General features: G+C 37.8%; 1 protein-coding gene across 4 annotated transcripts in view; it reads right to left on the reverse strand.

Moving 5' to 3' along the window:
* LOC109855017 (protein couch potato-like) overlaps nucleotides 1-19,473 on the reverse strand; it is a 70,706-nt gene extending 51,233 nt beyond the window's left edge. For all 4 annotated transcript variants that reach the window (XM_020428778.1, XM_020428787.1, XM_020428796.1 and 1 more), the window contains exon 1: nucleotides 19,229-19,473. In XM_020428778.1, coding sequence (XP_020284367.1) covers nucleotides 19,229-19,291 — 63 coding nt within the window. In that variant the 5' untranslated portion in view covers nucleotides 19,292-19,473. The remainder of the gene's footprint in view (nucleotides 1-19,228) is intronic.
* Nucleotides 19,474-19,900: the final 427 nt, after the last annotated feature.

Raw genomic sequence — 19,900 nt, forward strand, 5'->3', positions numbered from 1 at the left:
TCGTCGCGGCATTTTATGGACGAATTTTGCCGCGCGATGCCTGGTATCGATATCCGAGACCGGAATTTTCCCTTGCTGCAATTCGCCCTCGATTACAAGGCACCGTTTATCGATTGCCAAACAAACGGTTAAGCGTCTTTGAGGGAATCTCTCCGCGGTTGCGGAAATATCCCGCGAGCGGTTAGACTTTCTCATCCCACGCTTTGATTCCATTCTCCCGTATATATATCGGCCTATTGAGTGTATCTCTCTTTTGTCTCCCTTATATATAGTTTTCCCTACTGCGACCATTACGTTTGATATGATCGACATCTCTCTATCATTTGTTATCGATTCGCAATAGATTTCAGATACGTTTACTTTGATTTCGTTTCTATTTTTCTGTGAACCACTATCTCTTGATTTTGTTATCTTTTCACGTATACGTTTTGTGTTTTATCTTTTCTTTTTTTCTCTTTTTTTTATTTTACTAGTATATTAATTTTGTTTTTTTGTGTGTTAGAAAACTATTTTCATAAACTATTTTTCCACAAATACTTGATGTATGTTTATTTTGTCTTTGCAAGACACATTATTTGTATAATTACACGATGTAATCTTTGCGTGTATTACATACGTAGCTATTTTGCAAGAGAAACATTATATTGCAAGAACATCGTTATTCTGGAAGTCGATGAACGTGGCCATCGATCGAATTCGACATGCGCATTAGCATGCACGATGACGTTTCGCAGGTATAGCCGTTGTCATAGAAATGCTCGCGTGAATCTTTTTTGCTCGACTCGTATATTGCAACGTCTTGTCTTTGTTCGTAGACCGACCGCATTGTCACATTTGTTGCAAAATCCGTCATAAATTCTTCAACATGTATATATATATGATCTACGTACGTGCGATTCTCTCGCACCGATTCCAGTCCAGGTGTCATCGTAAAAACGCGCATAAACGTTGACGTTAAAAGCAATATAGCGAAGCGAATAAATTGGAGCATCGTATAATAGCATTTCCAGTTAATACACTCCCCGTGACAATACTGTCTCTATCAAAGACACAAAGCGTTCGAACAAACCCGATGACTTTATGTTTCACAACTATGCAACAGAAGTAGAAGTTAAATTATATATGTTCGCGCGCTAATTGACCTTTTGTATTCTTACATTGTCAATGTAAGAATATGACACGTAAAACTAATTGTAACGCACGATATTAGATTGATATTATATGCCATTTTGTGTAAGAAAGTTGTGTTAAAAAATTGTTTCTATATGTCACTTATAAATTGATTAATTAATAATAGTTTATTGGATATAAAATTTATATACTCGACTGAACTTTATTAAACTTAGCAACGTGAACTTTTTCTTCTTCCAAGTCGAAGTAAATCTCGTAAATCACACCTACGCGAACGAGGACGCATACAACAGCTGCGAGAAATACTTAGTACTTCAGCTTATTTGCAACAAGTTTCTTCGTAGCACATGCATTCGTGTATTCAACGGCGCACTTTTCCTACTCGGCGACGATGCATTTAATTTGCATTTTTAATAGGTTATCCACCTTGTGACTCACCCTCGTGATAAAAATGTTGAATGCATTTAGTAATCGCGTAGTTGATTAACAGGTGGAAAAACCAGTAGTTCCTTCAACTACTTTCGATCAACTGCGTTATCAGAGAATGTAGTTTTCTTTGTTTTTGCTAAAAACGTAAAATGAACCTTTTTCATAGCTCAAAAAAATTACGAGAACATATCTCGATCAAATAAATATTGTGATGTTTAAAATTGATATATAATATATCAAAAAATGCAATAAAACAATGTCTTCTATAAAAATATTGCATATATATGTAAGAAAACATATATCTTGCGTATATTAAACGTACAGAATGTTAATGTCACATTTATATAACGTGAAAAAAACGTGTATTATAATGACATAAGATGTTTCACAGATAAGAGATACTACAGGGAACCAGTTGTATCACAAGGTGATCCCAACAGCGGGGCGACGATAATTAATCGGACCGTCGCGACAATCTTTTCGTCTCTGATTCCCTCATTGTCCCGTTCCACGGGCATATCTTTCTCAAGGGCTGCTTGGGATTGTAATGGGGATTTTAATTGCACAAAGGGAATCGTTAAGATAAATTCTGTTTCCGGAAAAGCGACGTGCTCCAGAAAGATCAACGACGTTTTAACCGCGCCGGGGTCTCTGACAGTGGTGCAATTAAACGACAAATTCGTTGGATCGAGTTTCAGAAAGTTCATTCTTTTTCTGTTTCTAAATTCGCGACTTGAGGAATAAGATTATTTGCGTGAAAAGAAATGAGTCTTCATTTAAATCGAAACAAATATAAATATACATACAACTCTCGAGAAACTTCAATTCCTCTTCATCGAGACATTTCGCGCCATAAATTTTAATTAATTAATTTTTTAATCGATAGAACAGAAAGCAGCATATATTTTCCTATAACTTAAGATATATTGTTTATTTAAAAACATTATTTGTCTTGTTATTTATGATGCTAAATCACGTTTTCAGGTTTGTCACTTTTTATAAACTTGGCTGAGTGACCAGTTCTGACCCTGTTTCGAGCACTTTTGTCCGAGAACAAAAATCGACCCAGATCGATCAATGACTATTGACAAATATAACTGTTATATATTGGAATCTACTCACCCCTAAGAGTGACGCACGATCTCTAAATGTCACAGGTAATGGTAGAACACACATACAAATATACACGTACACTTAATGGAAAGGTTCTCGCGATATCCCGCGTTATATTGGGCCATCAGAAAGATTTCATCGAAATTATTTAAAAATACTTGGCACGATTGTTAAATGGAAAATTTCAGGTTTTGTTGTGTCAATTCGCGATAGTTTAATTTTCGCATTAAAATGCTCAAAATCCAATTTTTGAAGATAATTACTTTTTTATAACAGGAAAATGTCATTATACTTTAGAACGCGTTTGTAAAATGGGTCAATTCAAAGAATGAAAGGAAAACATTATTGTTTATTAATCGCTTACAATCTAAAGAGAAATAAACGTATATACAGGGTGTCCCATCTAACTTGATCATTCTAAATACCTCGCTTATTTTTTATGATAGAAGGGTCATTATTCAGTTCGAAGAGACAAATACTGTAATAAACAAAAAATTTTTCTCAAAGTCATATTTTTTAGGATTTCAAAGTCATTTTCATTTTTTTTATTTGAAAGTACATATTTTTATCCTCGCGATATGATAGGCAAGATCAAGACGAATCCAAAAAGTTCTTGTTTATTACAATATTTGTCTCCTCGAATTGAATAATGACCCTTTTCGGCATTCTTCTATCATAAAAAATAAGCGAGATTTTTAGAATGCTCAAGTTAGGTGAGATACCCTGTATATTCTTTCTTACATAATATATTCTCTCATTTAATTATATTCAAATTATAAATACTCGCAATATTAAGTTTATAAGAAAGTCGCACGTGTTGACTTCGGTTTTACTTCTAGCTTCGAAACTTGATCAGAAATACGTAATTAATTAGATAACGCGAGAAACTGACGTTACCACAATTGCACGTTCAAGTCTATCAAACGGGATTGAAACTATCGACTTTTCTTGATTGACATGTGTAGGGAAAGGATAATTAAACACACGAGATATATCAACGCGAGATATATTATCGTTCAAAGTTTGAAAGCGGCATTAGAATTTTGAAATGAAATAATTTCTTGGAGAAATGTTATTAGAAACAATTTCATTAATTACTTCTAATATCACACCTCTTTTTAAAAATATTAATACTAGTATTATTTTTAAGAAAATGTGTTTCTTTCAAACTTTTGAGCGATGGTGTATGTCGCGTTAGAGACATAACTAATGTCACATTGAAAGCACGAGAATGAATCAACTGATAAACGGGACGCCCAGAATTTCGACATGTGCAATACTCGATATGCGGTTGACGATGCGCATCAAATTGCATTTCGCCGTTGGCCGAAATTTAATTGTCTCTTTAATTGAGTTTTTTTGGTGAAAGAGAGAGAGAGAGAGAGAAAGAGAGAGAGAAAGAGTAGCTCTTTAATTACGGGGTATAATCCAACTGTGCGTTTACCATGACTATTTCGCAAACGCATTGCATACGCTGGCTGCAGTCATAAACGTACATTTACGAACAGAGCAATACGCCGCCGTCTGTTATTATCATGTGAACACCCCGCTCGCAGTTACAAGAGGTGCTCGCACCTGTGCGATCTAAGCTTCACGAGAGCAGAACTTGTTTAGCGAGCAGCAGACGGCGTAAAATAAAAACCACTTTGAGAAAGATAAAAACCACGAAAGAAATTTCGTTTGAAAAGACATATATATTACTAATTGCACAAGTTTATTTCTTCCGCGCAATTCGAATTTTAATGAAGAATCTTTCTCAACCTATATAAAATTATCTATTTTTATTATTCAATTTTGTCATTTATATGTTTCAAATAAATTGAAGTTTCAAATATTCTGTATGTCAAAATTTTTAATTATTTCACGTCTAAATTGTCTGATCCTTTATGTGTCAAATTTTTTATTTATATCGCATACAAAATAATATGATATGATTTCTCTAACAAAAAGTATATAAAAAAAGAGATTGCACAAAAAATAGAAATCGCTATTTTTAGCTTTTTTCCAGAATTCTAGCAATTAGCAAGGTGAAATAGCGATTTAAAGAAATAAATGAAAAAATTGATAAAATAGAGGTGGAATTTCGTGAATGTGCGTATTCTCTCGGTTAATAAATAAAAATACATTTTTCAAACCGCGAGATGTAAAATTCGTGTTATGTCCACATATGTTGAATTTGTCAATTATGTAGTAATTAATAAAAACGCAATAGGTTTATAAATTTTTACAGGCTTTTCTAGTCGAGCGATTAAATACGGAGCTGTTCGAACAAAAAATAACAATCACAAAGATAGAACGATATTTGCCTATCTTCTGCTTATGAATGCACTACGTTGACTTAACGCCCGCATAAAGAAGCGAAAAGAAGCTTTCGATGACGTGTGCTGACAGCTTATCGGCCCACTAAAAGTATCGCATACGTTAGCAGGTAAGGCAAGAAATCGCTTCGTCAGTGGTTCTCCATTTATTAGAAGATCATATTGACGAAGTGTTTGATCTTGGAAAGATTAAAATTTTATTGAAAAATTTAAACCTTTACTGAAAAAGTTTGATACGCAACAATTTATGATCCAACAAATTATGACATCAAAGATATAAAAAACCGAACAGATTTGAAAGAAAGATCCTGGTAAATATTAAATACCGTTCGCGAAAATCAGCGCGGAATCGTAAAACGGAATTAAAAACCTAAATCCGCGTAATTTTTTATGGCTCAGGAACATGTCGTCGATCGTAGAAGAGATCTCGTCGTAAATGCCAGCGAAACGTCTTCTGCAGTAATAACTTTGGACGCAGAAAATAAAGACACTGCAGTCGCACGTGGCTATCGGGTGCGGTTTACAGTGGATACCGGTCGTAGAGACGGTCGTTCAAAGAGAACACCCGACATGAGCACATGTGAACACACATATCTCCATGGAGATATACATTCAATATAGTCTACCTGAGAGGCTACGCGACATTTGATCCCTTTTATTGGCACTTTTGCATTATAAGAAGCGACGACGTTGCCGATATTGGAAACACGATTGACGCGAGCTTTATTTAGCAAGCTGATGAACTCGTCACTTTATAAAACACACAAATAACATTTCTTTTTGAGTAATACATTTTTTATTGTTATTTTTCACCAAAAATATAAAAAAAACACAATTTTTTTTTAATTAGTCGAATGAAAAGATGTACTTCTTAAATATCATTACAATACAACTAACTCGAAAAGTATGTATCAAATAGTTACTTGAAAATCAATGACTGAGCGAATTAATTGTTCAGCAAGTCGTATTCTAAAAACCGAGAAAATACAACGTGGACAAGTGCAAGATTGAAACAACCACCATTCCCCGATCGCGAGATGACAAATCGATGATATTAGTCGGCCCGTCGGCAAATGCGTTTTCGAAATCGCGGCCATCGGTATATCGCGAAATAAATTCCGCTGGCGGTCAAGGGAGTTTCGCACTGTTTCGAACTCTATTCATAGAAAATATTCGCGCACCGGTGGATCACACACGTGGCGGGATAGAGAAAGAGATATGTCAGTTGCGCGGTCAATTATTCATCGCGCGCTGCAGCGGAATCGTTGCGGCCCGGCCGCACATCCGCCACGAATATATTCGGAAGTGACTACGCCAAAAGAGAGAAGAGAAGAGAGAGATAAAGAAATATAAACTATATTTTAAATTAAGCGTGCGAAATATTTCGAATTAAATAATCGTCTCGCTTGTATCGTGAAATTCAAATTATTTTAAATAAATTAGCATTTTAAATGAATTAGCTAGTCTTTATTTTTTTATTTAATCTGCTTTGTTTCTAATCAGTTTTTAACTAAAAAAATATTGACCAAAATTTATCGAGTTTTTTTCAAATCATCAAATCTAGCGTTTACTCTTTTGTTTAATTTAGATTACGTGCTGTCTAGAATTTGATCAGGAAATACTGTTTTGACAACGCTATCTAACGCTAAAACACAAAAAACTATCTAAAATTTGACCAGAAACTATTCTTTGTCTCAACAAGAGTTTTCTATCTAGGTATTGAACAATTATTGTCAAATAAAACTAGAATGGAAAAACTGACCAGTGACCAGTTTTACCCGAATACATTTCTATTAGAGATGTTTTTGACATCTTTCAACGATGTTCCATATCAGTGCAGTGCGACCTTGCGTCTTCGCACAAAAGCCAGTGTTACGCGTAATAATAGAAAATTCTAATGTTACGAGATATATTGCGTCAACTTGCAACAAAGAACATTAACAGCGTTAATTTGTAGCGTATTTCATTGTGTGTATGTGTGTGCATAAAAGATTTCTTTTACAATACGCGCGTTTGTGTTTCGCTCAAGTGAGACCACTCGTCGTCATTTAGTATTCACGAGTATCAACGGCCGGTATTAATGAAAAACGCGCACCTACTTAAAACGTGCGTCGTAAATGCGCGTTCATTAAAAAATGCACTCACGAGTGTTTCCGAGCGAGAAAATGCACACCGTTTGCTTAATATTGAATTACACGTGCATTTACAGAAACACTCAAAATACTATCGGAATCATCGAAAACAGATGTTCCAATTACAACGCACAGGTGTTCCAATTTACACACCAACGACCGTTTCTGAGACTCTTATCGGCCATTTCTTTCTCTTATTTGAGAAGAACGAGAGTCTTCTAAACTTTTGGTGTAAATCGAAAGATAAAATAAATAACTGTACATACAAACGTTCGATAAGTACGCGCACTTAATATATACGTAGATGTTCGTGCGTAATTTTAATGCACAGTAAAATCTTCAGTATGTTCCCTTTTATAGAAGTATAAAAAGAGCGATAACGTAACTTTTTACATAGACTATCAATATTTTAACGCCGCAAAACGTCATTAAGTTTTATACGATCCGATATTATTAAATATCTCGCGATATATTGTTTGACGTCCACCAGGTACTTCGAGTCTCTTGAGTAAGATGTACAATCACTGCGACTTCAATTTATACTTTCTATTTGGAACAGTTCTGCCTAGATATCGATTTTTTATTTCCGCCCGAGAATGATAATCAAAAGAGATAAGGTTTTCTATAAAGAATTAAGCAAATTAACGGAATAAATTGTTTACACATACATTGTGTACAAAATTAGACGACAATTGCACATTTATATGCAATTACAAAATTTAAGGTGATAAAAAAAATGAATATTTCTATTTGTTTCTGTGTGTTTGCTTCTGTGTTTATTAAAATAAACACAGTTTCAAATAATTTTCTGAGAAATAAGATCGTGTATTTTTATATTGTTTTCGCGAAATATGCCTCGGCAATTGTTTCGCAACGTCGAAATAAATATTTCTAGCGACCAATAACCGTGTACGCTTCACTACGCTTGCGAAGGAAGCACGAATGTCGCTTCGTTTTGCGCCGTCATATACATACACGCATCTGACAGGTGCGAAACGCGGTGCCCGTTCTTTCCACGGGTTTCGATATTATTTCGAGCAATGTTGTTGCACGAGAACGAGGACAGAAGCGAAAGAGAGAGAGAGAGAGAGAAAGAGACAAAGATAGAGATAGAGATAGAGGTTGAACGCTCGTGGCGTTTACGGTTTGCTGCTCCCGTCTCGTTCCTCTTCGCTGGCTAACCGTTATACAACATCCGCTCTACCATAATGCCCTCCCGCTAGAGTCTCAGGTCCCATTGTTCATCGTTATACAATCATTCCCTGCGAGCAGTATACGAAATTCAATGCGTCGCCTGCGTGTTCTGCGAGGAGGTTACGATATCGTACGAACGCAGACAACCCGACTGACCGAACCACGAAGAGCAGAATGATTCCTCTCTCGCTCGCTCTACCGCGAGACAACTCAATTTATCGATACCACGCGGAGAAATTACACGGACGTATACTGTCCCTCATTAACGTTGCCCGCGGCCGCTCCTGTTGCCGACAGCAGTGGTGCTCACTGTGTGCGCGCGTGATCAATTATGACATACATACATACGATACGTACATAAGAGAGATCGAATTATCTCGCGATATAATTTATCAAGAACCATTAGATGTGTAATTGTACAGTAATATCTCTAATAAAATAATATATATCCGAGAGACGACTTAATTTTATTAATTTGTATCTCGATATGTGACGCGTCTCTGTAATTTTGACATTAATTCATTCTTCTGAGACTTAGTGTTTATATTTCACTGAGAGAACCTGATTGGATTTAAGATCAAAATTAATATAGTATAATTATGATCACTCTTGAAGACTGAGAGAATAAAAATGTTTGCGCACAAAAACCAGCGCATCATTCTCTTTTTTTCTTTTTAATTTAATTTTAAATACTATGTATAATAAACTACGTTCGAACAGACATGCGTGAAAAGCAACAAAGTCCCACACAATTCTAGTACTAACGTGGCTCGCGTCCACGCTCATGCAAGATGACTCTCGGTTTCCTTTCACGTAACGCGATCCAATAATTGTACAGTCGTTCGATAACGAAAAACATATTTACGTCGCGTACACGACGCGAGTGCGTGCATTAACGCCATTAACGTGCGCTACCGTACTAGTCGAATTGTGTGTAGTCTCTTGTTTGTTTGCATATCATGAATCCGGTGGTGTATGTTAGCGACCGGTCACATAAATTAAATCCGACCGCCTGCGGAGGACTCGAACAATCACGAAACTCGAAATTTTGACCGTCTCTCTCCTCGTCGCGCTCCGCTCGATTCGGTCATAATGAAGTGGTTACACGTCTGTCCGACTAATAAATCGTTAGTCAATGTTGCCCTATTTTGTATACGATTGGGATTTACGGTCTGGCTTGGGTTATGCAGGCAATTAGATGATTGAATACGGGAATAGTGCATTCTAACTCGCGGCGCTTTCAAACAGTATTGGTATGTCGAAACGTAATTTTACAGGGATAATAGCGAGTCCATCGATATTCAGTCTATCAATGAAGCCCATCAATATTCATTCCTCCATTTTCACAGAACTTAAATAAAAGGTAAACAATTACTCAATGTACTATTAATAAATTATTGAATTATACTTTACTGACGTTTTCTTCTCTGTCTCTTTTACCACTTATTCATATTTCTTGTTATATTTTCTTCTTTTTTGACTTGCAAATTTCAGTTTCATAAAATGTACGCGGGCGCAAATAATAGAAAGTCTATTAGACATAAATAAACTACATACATATTCCTATCAGGCTTGCACCTGACACCTGCATTTTGATGATGATCGTCGGGCATGCGCAGATATCGGCGATCGAATATCGATCGGGCATCCTCTCTTCGGGAGCAACCAAAGGTAGCAAAATTCGTCACTGGTCGAGAAAGTCTCGCTCGAACAAGGAGGTCAGGACGATTCGTCGCGAGACAATGAGGATCTCTTGACGTTGTGACACCGCAAAAACGAAAGAGCTTTTCGCGCGCGCGTCGTGTTAACGACAATAACCGAGCTCTCGAGAGTTCCGCTTGTGGACTATCGATAGGCGAATCAGCGCGAATTCTTGCACGAGAGCGTCGCGTAATATACTTGCGAAAGTTGATAAAAATACGTTGTTCGCAATCAAATTGCACTCAAAATAATTCGAGTGCAACGTGTTTACTCGCAACATTCATCGTGAAATTATGCGTCGCATAATTACGTTACAACATAACGAACGGATTAAAGTTAATTCGAGCGGATTTAAAATGTACTGCATAATTTTTGTGCAATATTTTTCGTATCTGTTTTTGTAGTTTATTATTTATTTTTGTTTCTATTAATGTTCTTTTTAAGCTGTTTAATTATTTATACACGTTTTAACGTTTTGACTTCTGTGTTATAGCACACTTTGATTTGATAAATAATTGCAACATTGGAATATAAACTGTGAGTATACTAACACGAAAGGATGTACTTTAGAAGAAAACATCAAAAACATCGATTTTTGTAGTTTTTTCCTCATCGAATTCTGCGAAAGTCAGTCTTCGTGTTACAGAACTTTGATTTGATAAATATTTGCGATATCGAAATGTAAACTGCGTGCTCGTATTAATTAACACAAAAGTACTTTGGAGAAGAATATCAAAAACAGTATCGATTTTTATAGTTTTGTGTTTTTTTTTTTTTTACATCGAATTCCGCGAAAGTCATCGTTACGGACTATATATGCGATACTGCAATTAGCAGCGATCAATATTAGCTATACTAACTGAGAGCAATATACCGCTTAATTAAGTCGTTCAATTAGTAGATTGTTTGTTATAGAGGTTGCTAGCGTTGGACACTAATTTCTCCCCTATCCTCTCCACCAAACTAATTGCATGTCTGAACGGAACTCGAGAAAGATCGAGCTGTTACATTTCGATCAAGAGAAGATAAATCTCGACGGCGCGGAGTTCACACGCTACGTTCGCGGGGAAACGATGAGGAACATTTCGGATGCGCTCAACGACAACAACAACAATAACGTCGCGAGTCACACGCGAGAATTGCAACTACTTTACAATGTAAACGTGTAATAACTACGCGGACTTGCGTAATCACGGCGATTGCACAAAGCGAGTTTTCTTGCAAAACGAGCGGTACTCTCTCTCTCTCCAACAAGGAAAAGAAAAAAGTAGGCGAACACGAGGCTATTGCACTCGGAGAACCCCATTTCCGAAATACAAATCTGTAGCGCCGTCGAAACTTACGGCAATATGGTTGCAAATCATCGAATCGGAGTCATCAAAGTCGAATTAATCCAGTATTCATATAGACTCGTCTTGTTTGCACTGTGCAACGCTAAATGTAATCACGGTAAACGATAGTCGATCGATTGCTATATCTTTATACAACAAAATTTGATGTAGAACATAATTCAATACTGAATTTTAAATGCAAATAGAGATCATAATTTTTCTCTTTTAAAATTGTTTTAAATCTCTGCGACTGTGAAAAATGAGAATTTACCATAAAATAGTTAAACGCAAAAAAGTATACAATTTCGTTTTCTCAATGTCATTCGTTATTTCATAATCCGTGTGTTATCCATGGATCACTGTTATTATTAACGTATTATTACCTGTACTACATGTGTATTATTATTATCATCATAAATGTATGCTACGATTATTATTCTGTGTACGTTTGTGTTTACTATATTTTAATAACCCATATATCAATAAATAAATTTAATTTAACGTGGTAATAAAACTACAATACTAAAAAACAACAGCTTTGATATTTTTACACTCAATTTTTCATGACTCAATGACGACTATCTGTGCTTCATGCGGTAATATAAAAAACACAGTTTATATTACAATTTTACTCATATACATACGTATCTATTTTTATGGCGGTTATTTTCTATCACATTTATCACGTTTATATCAACACACGGTCATATTTTTTCTTCACAAATTTGCAATTTATGTAAATTTTTCACGCTCGCACAAGTATACTTCTTGAGAATTCTTTAATTTAATTTATTCTCTGTAATTAACAAAGTTAATTTCGAATAGAAGGAACATTTTGGCATTCATTTGTGCTTCTTCAGCCGTGTAAAATTACAGAAAGCACAAATCTTAATGTTTTCTTGATATTAATGAAGTTGATTGAAAAACGTCGGAAGGTGTATAATATATTTTTTCGATCTGAGTTTTAGATAAATGTGTACGTAACTTGAGCACATTTATCTAAAATTCAGACCATAGAAAAACAGAAGTACAACATTTCATTCAACCAACTTCATTAATATATCATAAATTCTTATCAAAAATTATACTTCCTGTAATCTTCATACGACTGAAGAAGCACAATTAAATGATGAAGAAGAATTTCCTCAAATTGGTTTATATTTTTTAACAGTTTTTTAAACTTATTTTATATATTTTGTAGATATTTCTCCCGATCAAAAGTCAATCTCTAATATTTATATTGCAGTTTTAAACGTTTATACGTATTGATGAACAATTCGTGTTTCTCATGAACGACGATGAACGCAAAGCTTCTGTCGTTTAGCGACCAACGATCATCGATCACGTCATTTCCCGTATCGTGGCTTCGTGGCAAATCGATTTAACAAGGGTTCCTTATACTCGTCGACACGTTCTAGCGAGCAAATCCTATCACCAGGATGAGAAGAGCGGTCAGGGAAAGAGGATTATTCTCCGACGTGCGACGACTTCCTCCCGACTCTCCCGTCCTCGTAACCGCCAAACATCTCGCTTCCGGCATTTTGCCGAAGAAATTTAAACATCAACGGATAACGGAGCTAGCGGAGCTTAGCGGACTTTTTGTTTTCATTTCCCTCCGATGATCAATCGATCGAATCGCGCGGTAACAGCTGCTCGTAACGGTCCGAAGATTTCAGGATTTCCGAGAGCGCGAGAGTTTAAGCATAGTGAATCGCCTGTGACCGCAAGCGTTCTTTTTTAAGGAACAAAGACAAATGGGACAAAAACCGTTTCTAGATATTGCGCTTCGTGTTCCATAAAAGTTACAAAAGCAGTTTTGGAAATCTCCAATAATTTCTGGGATCGAAAATTAACCTTTGACATAAATTTTCCGATATATTTGGTGTGTGTCAACGTCAAATTTAAATTTCACGTTTTCTCGCGTAAGTATTTGTGCTCACGAACAGAATTATCGCTGTAATCCAAATCTAGCTATAAATTAAAGCCACGAATTTTATTTTTAAAAACTGATTCGTTACAATTTAATAGTGGTATTTTAAACGCAAAATATCTGCTTTTTGTTAAGAAACGTTTTTTAAAACCAAAAAATTCGGCGCAATTTTTATCTCGTTCGTTTTTTTTTTTTTTTTATGTCTTTTGGCCGAAAACTTTTTGCAATAACGGCGAAGGATCAATAAACGCGCGAAAGGACAATCCTATCTCGCGAGAAGCGAGAGTAGTCTTCTTAGTAGCTGCTCGCTTTTTGCGGTGCATCCACTTTCTGTATCAGTTTCTCCCACGACAGTCGGCCGAGAGATCGAGTTCTACTTTCTAACTCCGATACAGCGGCTACCGGCTTCCTAGTGCGGAGCAAAACGTGATTCGATCGCGGAATTATCGAGAGCCGATAAACGAATCAGCTGCGAAAGCCGCCCTGTTCAAAGTTTTCTCGCGGCTCTCGCAAATACATATAGCGCGTGACACATCGGAGAAGTTTCCTAAAGAAGAGTCATACAGATTGCTTCAGCGGAAAACGTGATTGACGTTGACGCGATCAGAAATCGATGTAATCTCGCCTTAACGCGTCCAATATAATCTTCTTTTAAAAATATAAGTACAAGAACAATATTCTTTGGCACTCGAAAAATGAACCATGAGTCTGACGCATTTTATTGGATTTTAAAATATTCAAAAAATCTTACGATACTTTCAACATCTACTTTCGAGTGTTTATTAAAACATGTTCTGTTGTTTCTTTAACGTGGTTTTACATCATTTATTTTCAATAAGTTTTAAAAAGAGTTTTCAAAAGGTGCGTCGACCAAAAACAGACTCAAAGGTTCCAAAAGAGATATGTTCGAATGTTCAGCGAATAAAATCGAAATAAATGAAGGCTCAAAACTTTTTTTACATTAAAACAAGAGTACGAAGAAACAAACATTCACATATTTTTAACTATCGATATAGTGTTACGTGTTTCTATAATAGTTTATATCTGTTGTTTTTTTTTTGTTTTTTTTTTTTTTCAACTCTGCGCACCGCATGTCATAATAAATAGCGTACTTAATATATCTTCCGCCGTGTGAGAAATCTTAATGACTCGCGCGAGTGAAAGCAACAATATAACCTGCGAATAATCACAATAATTTCCTTTCTATAAACTTTTCTCGGCTCTCGTCCACGCCGCGTTTATCACGCTTTTTTCCATTCTTTCCGTTCGTATTCCGCAATACAATTCCGGCGATTTCTCCGTATAACCGCATCGCATTTATTCCGCTTTCGTTCTCGGTCGGGATTTCGGGTCCATCCCGAATGCATTAGCGCGTGGCTTCGAGGGAGAGAGAAAAAATATGTACATATACGAAACCCAATTCTTCGTTTCGCGCAAAATAGACGAGAAAGAAGAAGGCGAGAACTGAAGGGGCAGCCCGGTCGACCGGGTGCTTTTTATGCATGCACCTGCATGCATACATCGATGAAGGTTAACGCATAATATGCGAACTCCGCGCTAAAAGGATAATGCCGTTGCGGGTATATATCCTGTGAACGCGCGCGATCGTGTGTTTGCTCAACGAATTCGAAATATCTTTGTGGGGAAATTTTGCACGCGCCGTTGCGCTTCTGACAGTGTTCCAGCGGCGGCGGCAACGGCGCCTGTGCATAAATCTCGACAATTACGACACGCGCTTAATTGTATTCGCCCGATTTATCCACGTGCGAGTAATTAAACACCGAAACTTATTGCGGATCGCATTCAAAGTAGATTGGCGAAACGAGGAGGGACACAGTACGCGGCGGTGTTGTTTCGTGTGATGCACTAGTGTAATGATTTCGATATATCGGCCAGCGTAATCGAATTTTTATCGAGAGATTTTATTTTACAGATAAATTATTTTTTATTCAGTTGGTTAAAATATTAAATGTAAATTGATTATAATATATACGAGATAAAAAAATATTGTCGTGACGCATTAGAGTGTTAAATGGAAAATATTTAATTTTATTATACCAAAACAATATCGAAAACCGTAAACGGGATGTTTTCAAAATCGACGATTTTGAGTTTATATATCAGCATACATGCATTTCGTTAATTCGAAATACTGCAACGTTCTAAATAACGCTGTTACTACCGAGGCCAATTAGCACGATCGCTGTGTGTCATACGTTTGTACGCAAACTACAATTTTGTTTTGAAGTTATCACGTTATTGGAGATGTCATTTCTCGTGGGACATCGGCACACTCGCATGAAAAGCCGTAACCTGTTCGCAAATTTCATTGTCCGGATTAACGTGGAGAAGCATGTGAAAGCGTTTTCTCGTTATAATCACTCTCGTCGCGCGCGCGCACAGCGAAAACGTGTCGTCAACCGGATCGCTAAATGAAATTTTCCAGGACAAAACAATCGCGAATCAAAAATCATCGTTCGAATAAATATTCACTTATCTCTTTCCCCGTCTGACTCGCCGTTTTGTCACGATCCCCCGAAGATCGATGACGCAATTTTAATTATGTCGCGATTCGCAAAATACATACATCTCATCGCGCGATAATGTTACTTCGATTAATTTTTTGGACAAATAGAGATTAAGTTTTATTAAAATTAAAATCTTCTTTATTAACGCGCATTTCGAAATTCAAATATATTTTGTACATTTATAAAACGCTGTGTGAGTGTGTTTGTGTGCGTTTTCTCGTTGATTAGTTTGCTGTAAGTTTTTAATTTATTTAATTTTTTGTTTAACCTTTCAATATTTATTTAGTCACTTATTTAATTTGCTCTTTTCGATTTCTTGTTGCTATAAAACAAGTTAGTACAAAGAATGTTAGATCTTTTAGCTGCTGAAAAAGCAAATATATCTGTCTGTAATTGGCAAACGCGTTAGAAGAATTAACGAAACGGAATCGCACGGTGGGAATGCAAATCTCAACGGATTAATGTATTTTCAAGACCCTCTTTACGTGTATCTTCAACCGCAAAAGATGATACGAGAGCAAATACGTTCAATTTCCTTACTTTAGGAAAACCGTCATTTTCTTCGAAAACTCTTCGTGTGTGCGGCGCGTCTCTCCACTCCCACGAGTATCTACTCCATCGTAAACATGTGAATCGATTGACCCTTCGTGCTAAAAACGGAAGGCAGAGGGCCGCGTCGGTTGCGCTCCCCGTTGGGGTCGCCACCCAGTATACTCTCTCTCTACGACCTAAGTCAAATCATTCGGTGAGCGTGTGGGTCGCGTATGCACACGCACATACGTGTGTACGTACACACATGTTCGGCGTTCACCGTGTATATATCTATTGCCTCCACGAGGCGTAATCCACCTTCCGTATGACGTGACGTAGCGCGGGAACGCGCCGGCGGGCCCTCCTCGGTGGCCCTCTCTCGCACTAGTCGCGGAAAAATCAATAGCGAGAGAGCGTGGTGTGGCGCGCGGCGTGGCGGCGTCACTCTTTCAGGTGGCCGCGCTTGTCTGTGTGAGGAAGGAAGCCAACCTGGCAAGGCGAGCGGGGGCCGAAGAGAGCGAGGGGGCGAACAACCGTCCGATCGAGCGTGCACCGGTGAAAACGAGTCACCTGCGAGGCACACTCTCTATCGTAGCAGGCGTGCGATCGAATTCCCGCCTTCCGCCACGAGGCATGTGTATCCAAGTATGTGTGTATGTATATACATGCGCGTACTTATGCATGTATGTATGTACGTATGCACCTATGTACGCTACTGCGCATCGACGGCGTGCGCGCAACGCTATCATTTATTGAGATGCAACTGGACCTCCTCCTGGAGGAAATCCAAATTTTAATCCTATTGAGTTTCTCGTTTTTTTCCAAGAAATTGTAGAATTTTTGTCAACCTGATACAAATAAATGTTGATTTAATATTTACGTTCTTGTTTACATAATCGATTATTACAATAATGTATATTACAATGTATATTACAATACAATTCAAGCATTTGCGGTGCGAGTAAAATTTTCGTGAAGAAAAAATATAAAATTTTCATTTTGTAATGTTTAAAAAAATCAACACAATAAAAAAAATATTATTATGAAAGCATAACGAGGATTAAATTTGCTTTGGAATCGAGAATATATCGCGAAATATTAGGGATCAAATATTATACCAACGAATGAAAACGTTCCTAATAAAAATTTAATGTTCCATCCGTATAAGTACTACACTTTTCGAGAAAAGGAAAAAGAGATCTTTTCCGTTTTATTCGCGTGTCTGTATTTTTCCCGGGAAGTTTTATACTATTCTTGATGCACACACCGTTGTTACCAAGTGCGCAGTATAACACGACACCGAGACGAGGAGAAACTTCATTGCAGTCGTTGGAAGATTAATGTAAAACAAAGTTTCCGCGAGAGACTCGTGCCGTGTAACTGGCGTAATACTTCTTTACGCAGTTCCCTTCTCGCAGTCTTCTGGAGAAACGTTCCACATCGTGTATCAAAGATTTGCTTCCATTCTATGTAGTACGTGAACAGTTGCGCCGTACAACTGTTTCAACTCCGAAACAGTTGCGTCACGCCAGCTGGCCGCTCTGCGAAGAATAACGTCACGAGAGCAATCGTGAAAAATTGCGCAAAATTACATAGTTACGTCTGATCGTTGGGAATAAAGAACTCTTGATGAACGCGTTATATTATCTTACAAGCGTAATGAATAGTACAATCACATGTATAATTGCTAACTTCGCGCTTCTCCGTTTCGTAATGATTTTGCAAAGCCGTCCGATACACAACCGTGCATTAATTCCATTTAATTCCTAAATACCTACATCAATTGCTCGTCAGACGATACTCGATATTTTCGCCGTAATGCAATAATAACATGATGCGGATCGTTATTGAAATCGCGATAAATACGCGCGTATATACAGTGCTTCCTTAAATAGATGTTCTACAATTTGCTATTTCTCTCATTTCAACGAATGAAGTGACTTATGAAACATGATAAAAATCGATATTAAGTATATGTTTATTAAGTTTTTTTGTCCAACATCCGGTTTTCACAATTTTCTCAAAAAATGATTAAAAATAAATTAACTATGTTTTTGTCAAATGAGCAACAGAACTTATCAGCAGACATTTGAAAGTTGTCAGAATTTTTGGAAAATTGTTTCAATATTCTCAAATCAAATAAAATGCGTCAAATCCACGATTCGCTTGTAGATTGCAAACAAAATTAAATTTCAGGATTAAGATTAATTTAATTTTGTCTTTGTCTTAAGAGAATTCTCTGTAACATCTGGTTTTTATATTTTATGATTTTATCTATTATCGCGTTGGGTCATTTTGAGCATGCACGCTGTATCGGACTTGCATCGAGTGCATCATTAATGAACAGTGGTTCTACACGCGGTGGTAATACGCGCGTGTCAGCGGTTGCGCGAGTAGTCGAGTACGCGCTTGCGCGCGCTATGACGCGCGAGCGTCGAAACAAGCGAGGAAGAGATATAGACGCGTATACACGATATGAGCAAGAGGGATAGAATACCGACCAATATGGCGATAATATGGGAGAGGGAGAAAACGGAAGGAAGAAAGAGAGAGAAGGGAAAACAGTGTAACGTCTAGATGGCAGGAAGAAAGAAAGGAATGAAGAAATAAAAGTGATGTCTAATTCGAGCATCCTTTTCAACAAAGTAGGAAGAAATAGGAAAGAGTTAAAGAGATAGTTTTTTTTTTCGCGAAAGCGCATGAACCGCGAGTCATTAAGCGGCAACGTGGTGAGAAAGAGAAAGAAAGGAAGAGAGAAAGAGAGAGAGAGAGAGAGAAGTGCGTCAGAAAGGGTGGTTTCCACCCCTTCGGCCATTGTACACGGCGCGGCGCGGTTAGCGTTGCGCGCTGCGGCGCTTTCGAGAAAACGACGTGTCTTTCGGACACTTACCTCGTCTTCGCCGGTGGCCACCGTGTTGACGGAGTCCATACTCTGCGACAGCGGCGCGTCCATGATGCAGGCGAGTTTGCCGGACGGTCCGGGATTGCCGGGGGCTGCGGTACGAGCGGGTGGCGGTGATGAGTCCACCGTGTCCCGTCTCGGTCGTTTTAAAGCGGGCGGCGTTATGGTTGTACCGGCGAAGACGACGGGCGCCTCCAGGACGTATCACTGGAAAATAACCTTGCCTTCGCGAGAAACACGGGGGCCGCGGCCTCCACCTCCTCCTCCTCCTCCTCCTCCTCCTCCTCCGCCTCCTCCTTCTTCTCCTCCACGCCTTCTCTCCTTCCCTGACCCGGTCTGTCTTTTCTCTCCCTCCTGGTCGGCTTCTCTCTTTCTTCTTTCTTCTTTTCTCGTGTTTCTACCTGTTTCTTCTTTGTTTCCTTCTTTTCTTTTTTCTTCTTTGCTTCTTTTCGCGATCCTGACCCGACTCACTTTTTCTTCCGCTTCCTGCCGCAGCTCTCTGCCAGCGCCACCTCCGGTTACCTTACGACGACGTCGTTGCACCTGTCACACGCTGTCGCTGCAAGGAAGTCGTAGCAGCGTAACAACGACAAGAGAGAGAGAGAGGAGAGAGGAGAGAGATAGAGAAATACGACTGTATATCTATATGAAGTGCGGAGC

Source organism: Pseudomyrmex gracilis, unplaced genomic scaffold (assembly GCF_002006095.1).
Source record: "Pseudomyrmex gracilis isolate BER0280 unplaced genomic scaffold, ASM200609v1 scaffold_3, whole genome shotgun sequence".
NCBI classification, from domain to species: Eukaryota; Metazoa; Arthropoda; class Insecta; order Hymenoptera; family Formicidae; genus Pseudomyrmex; species Pseudomyrmex gracilis.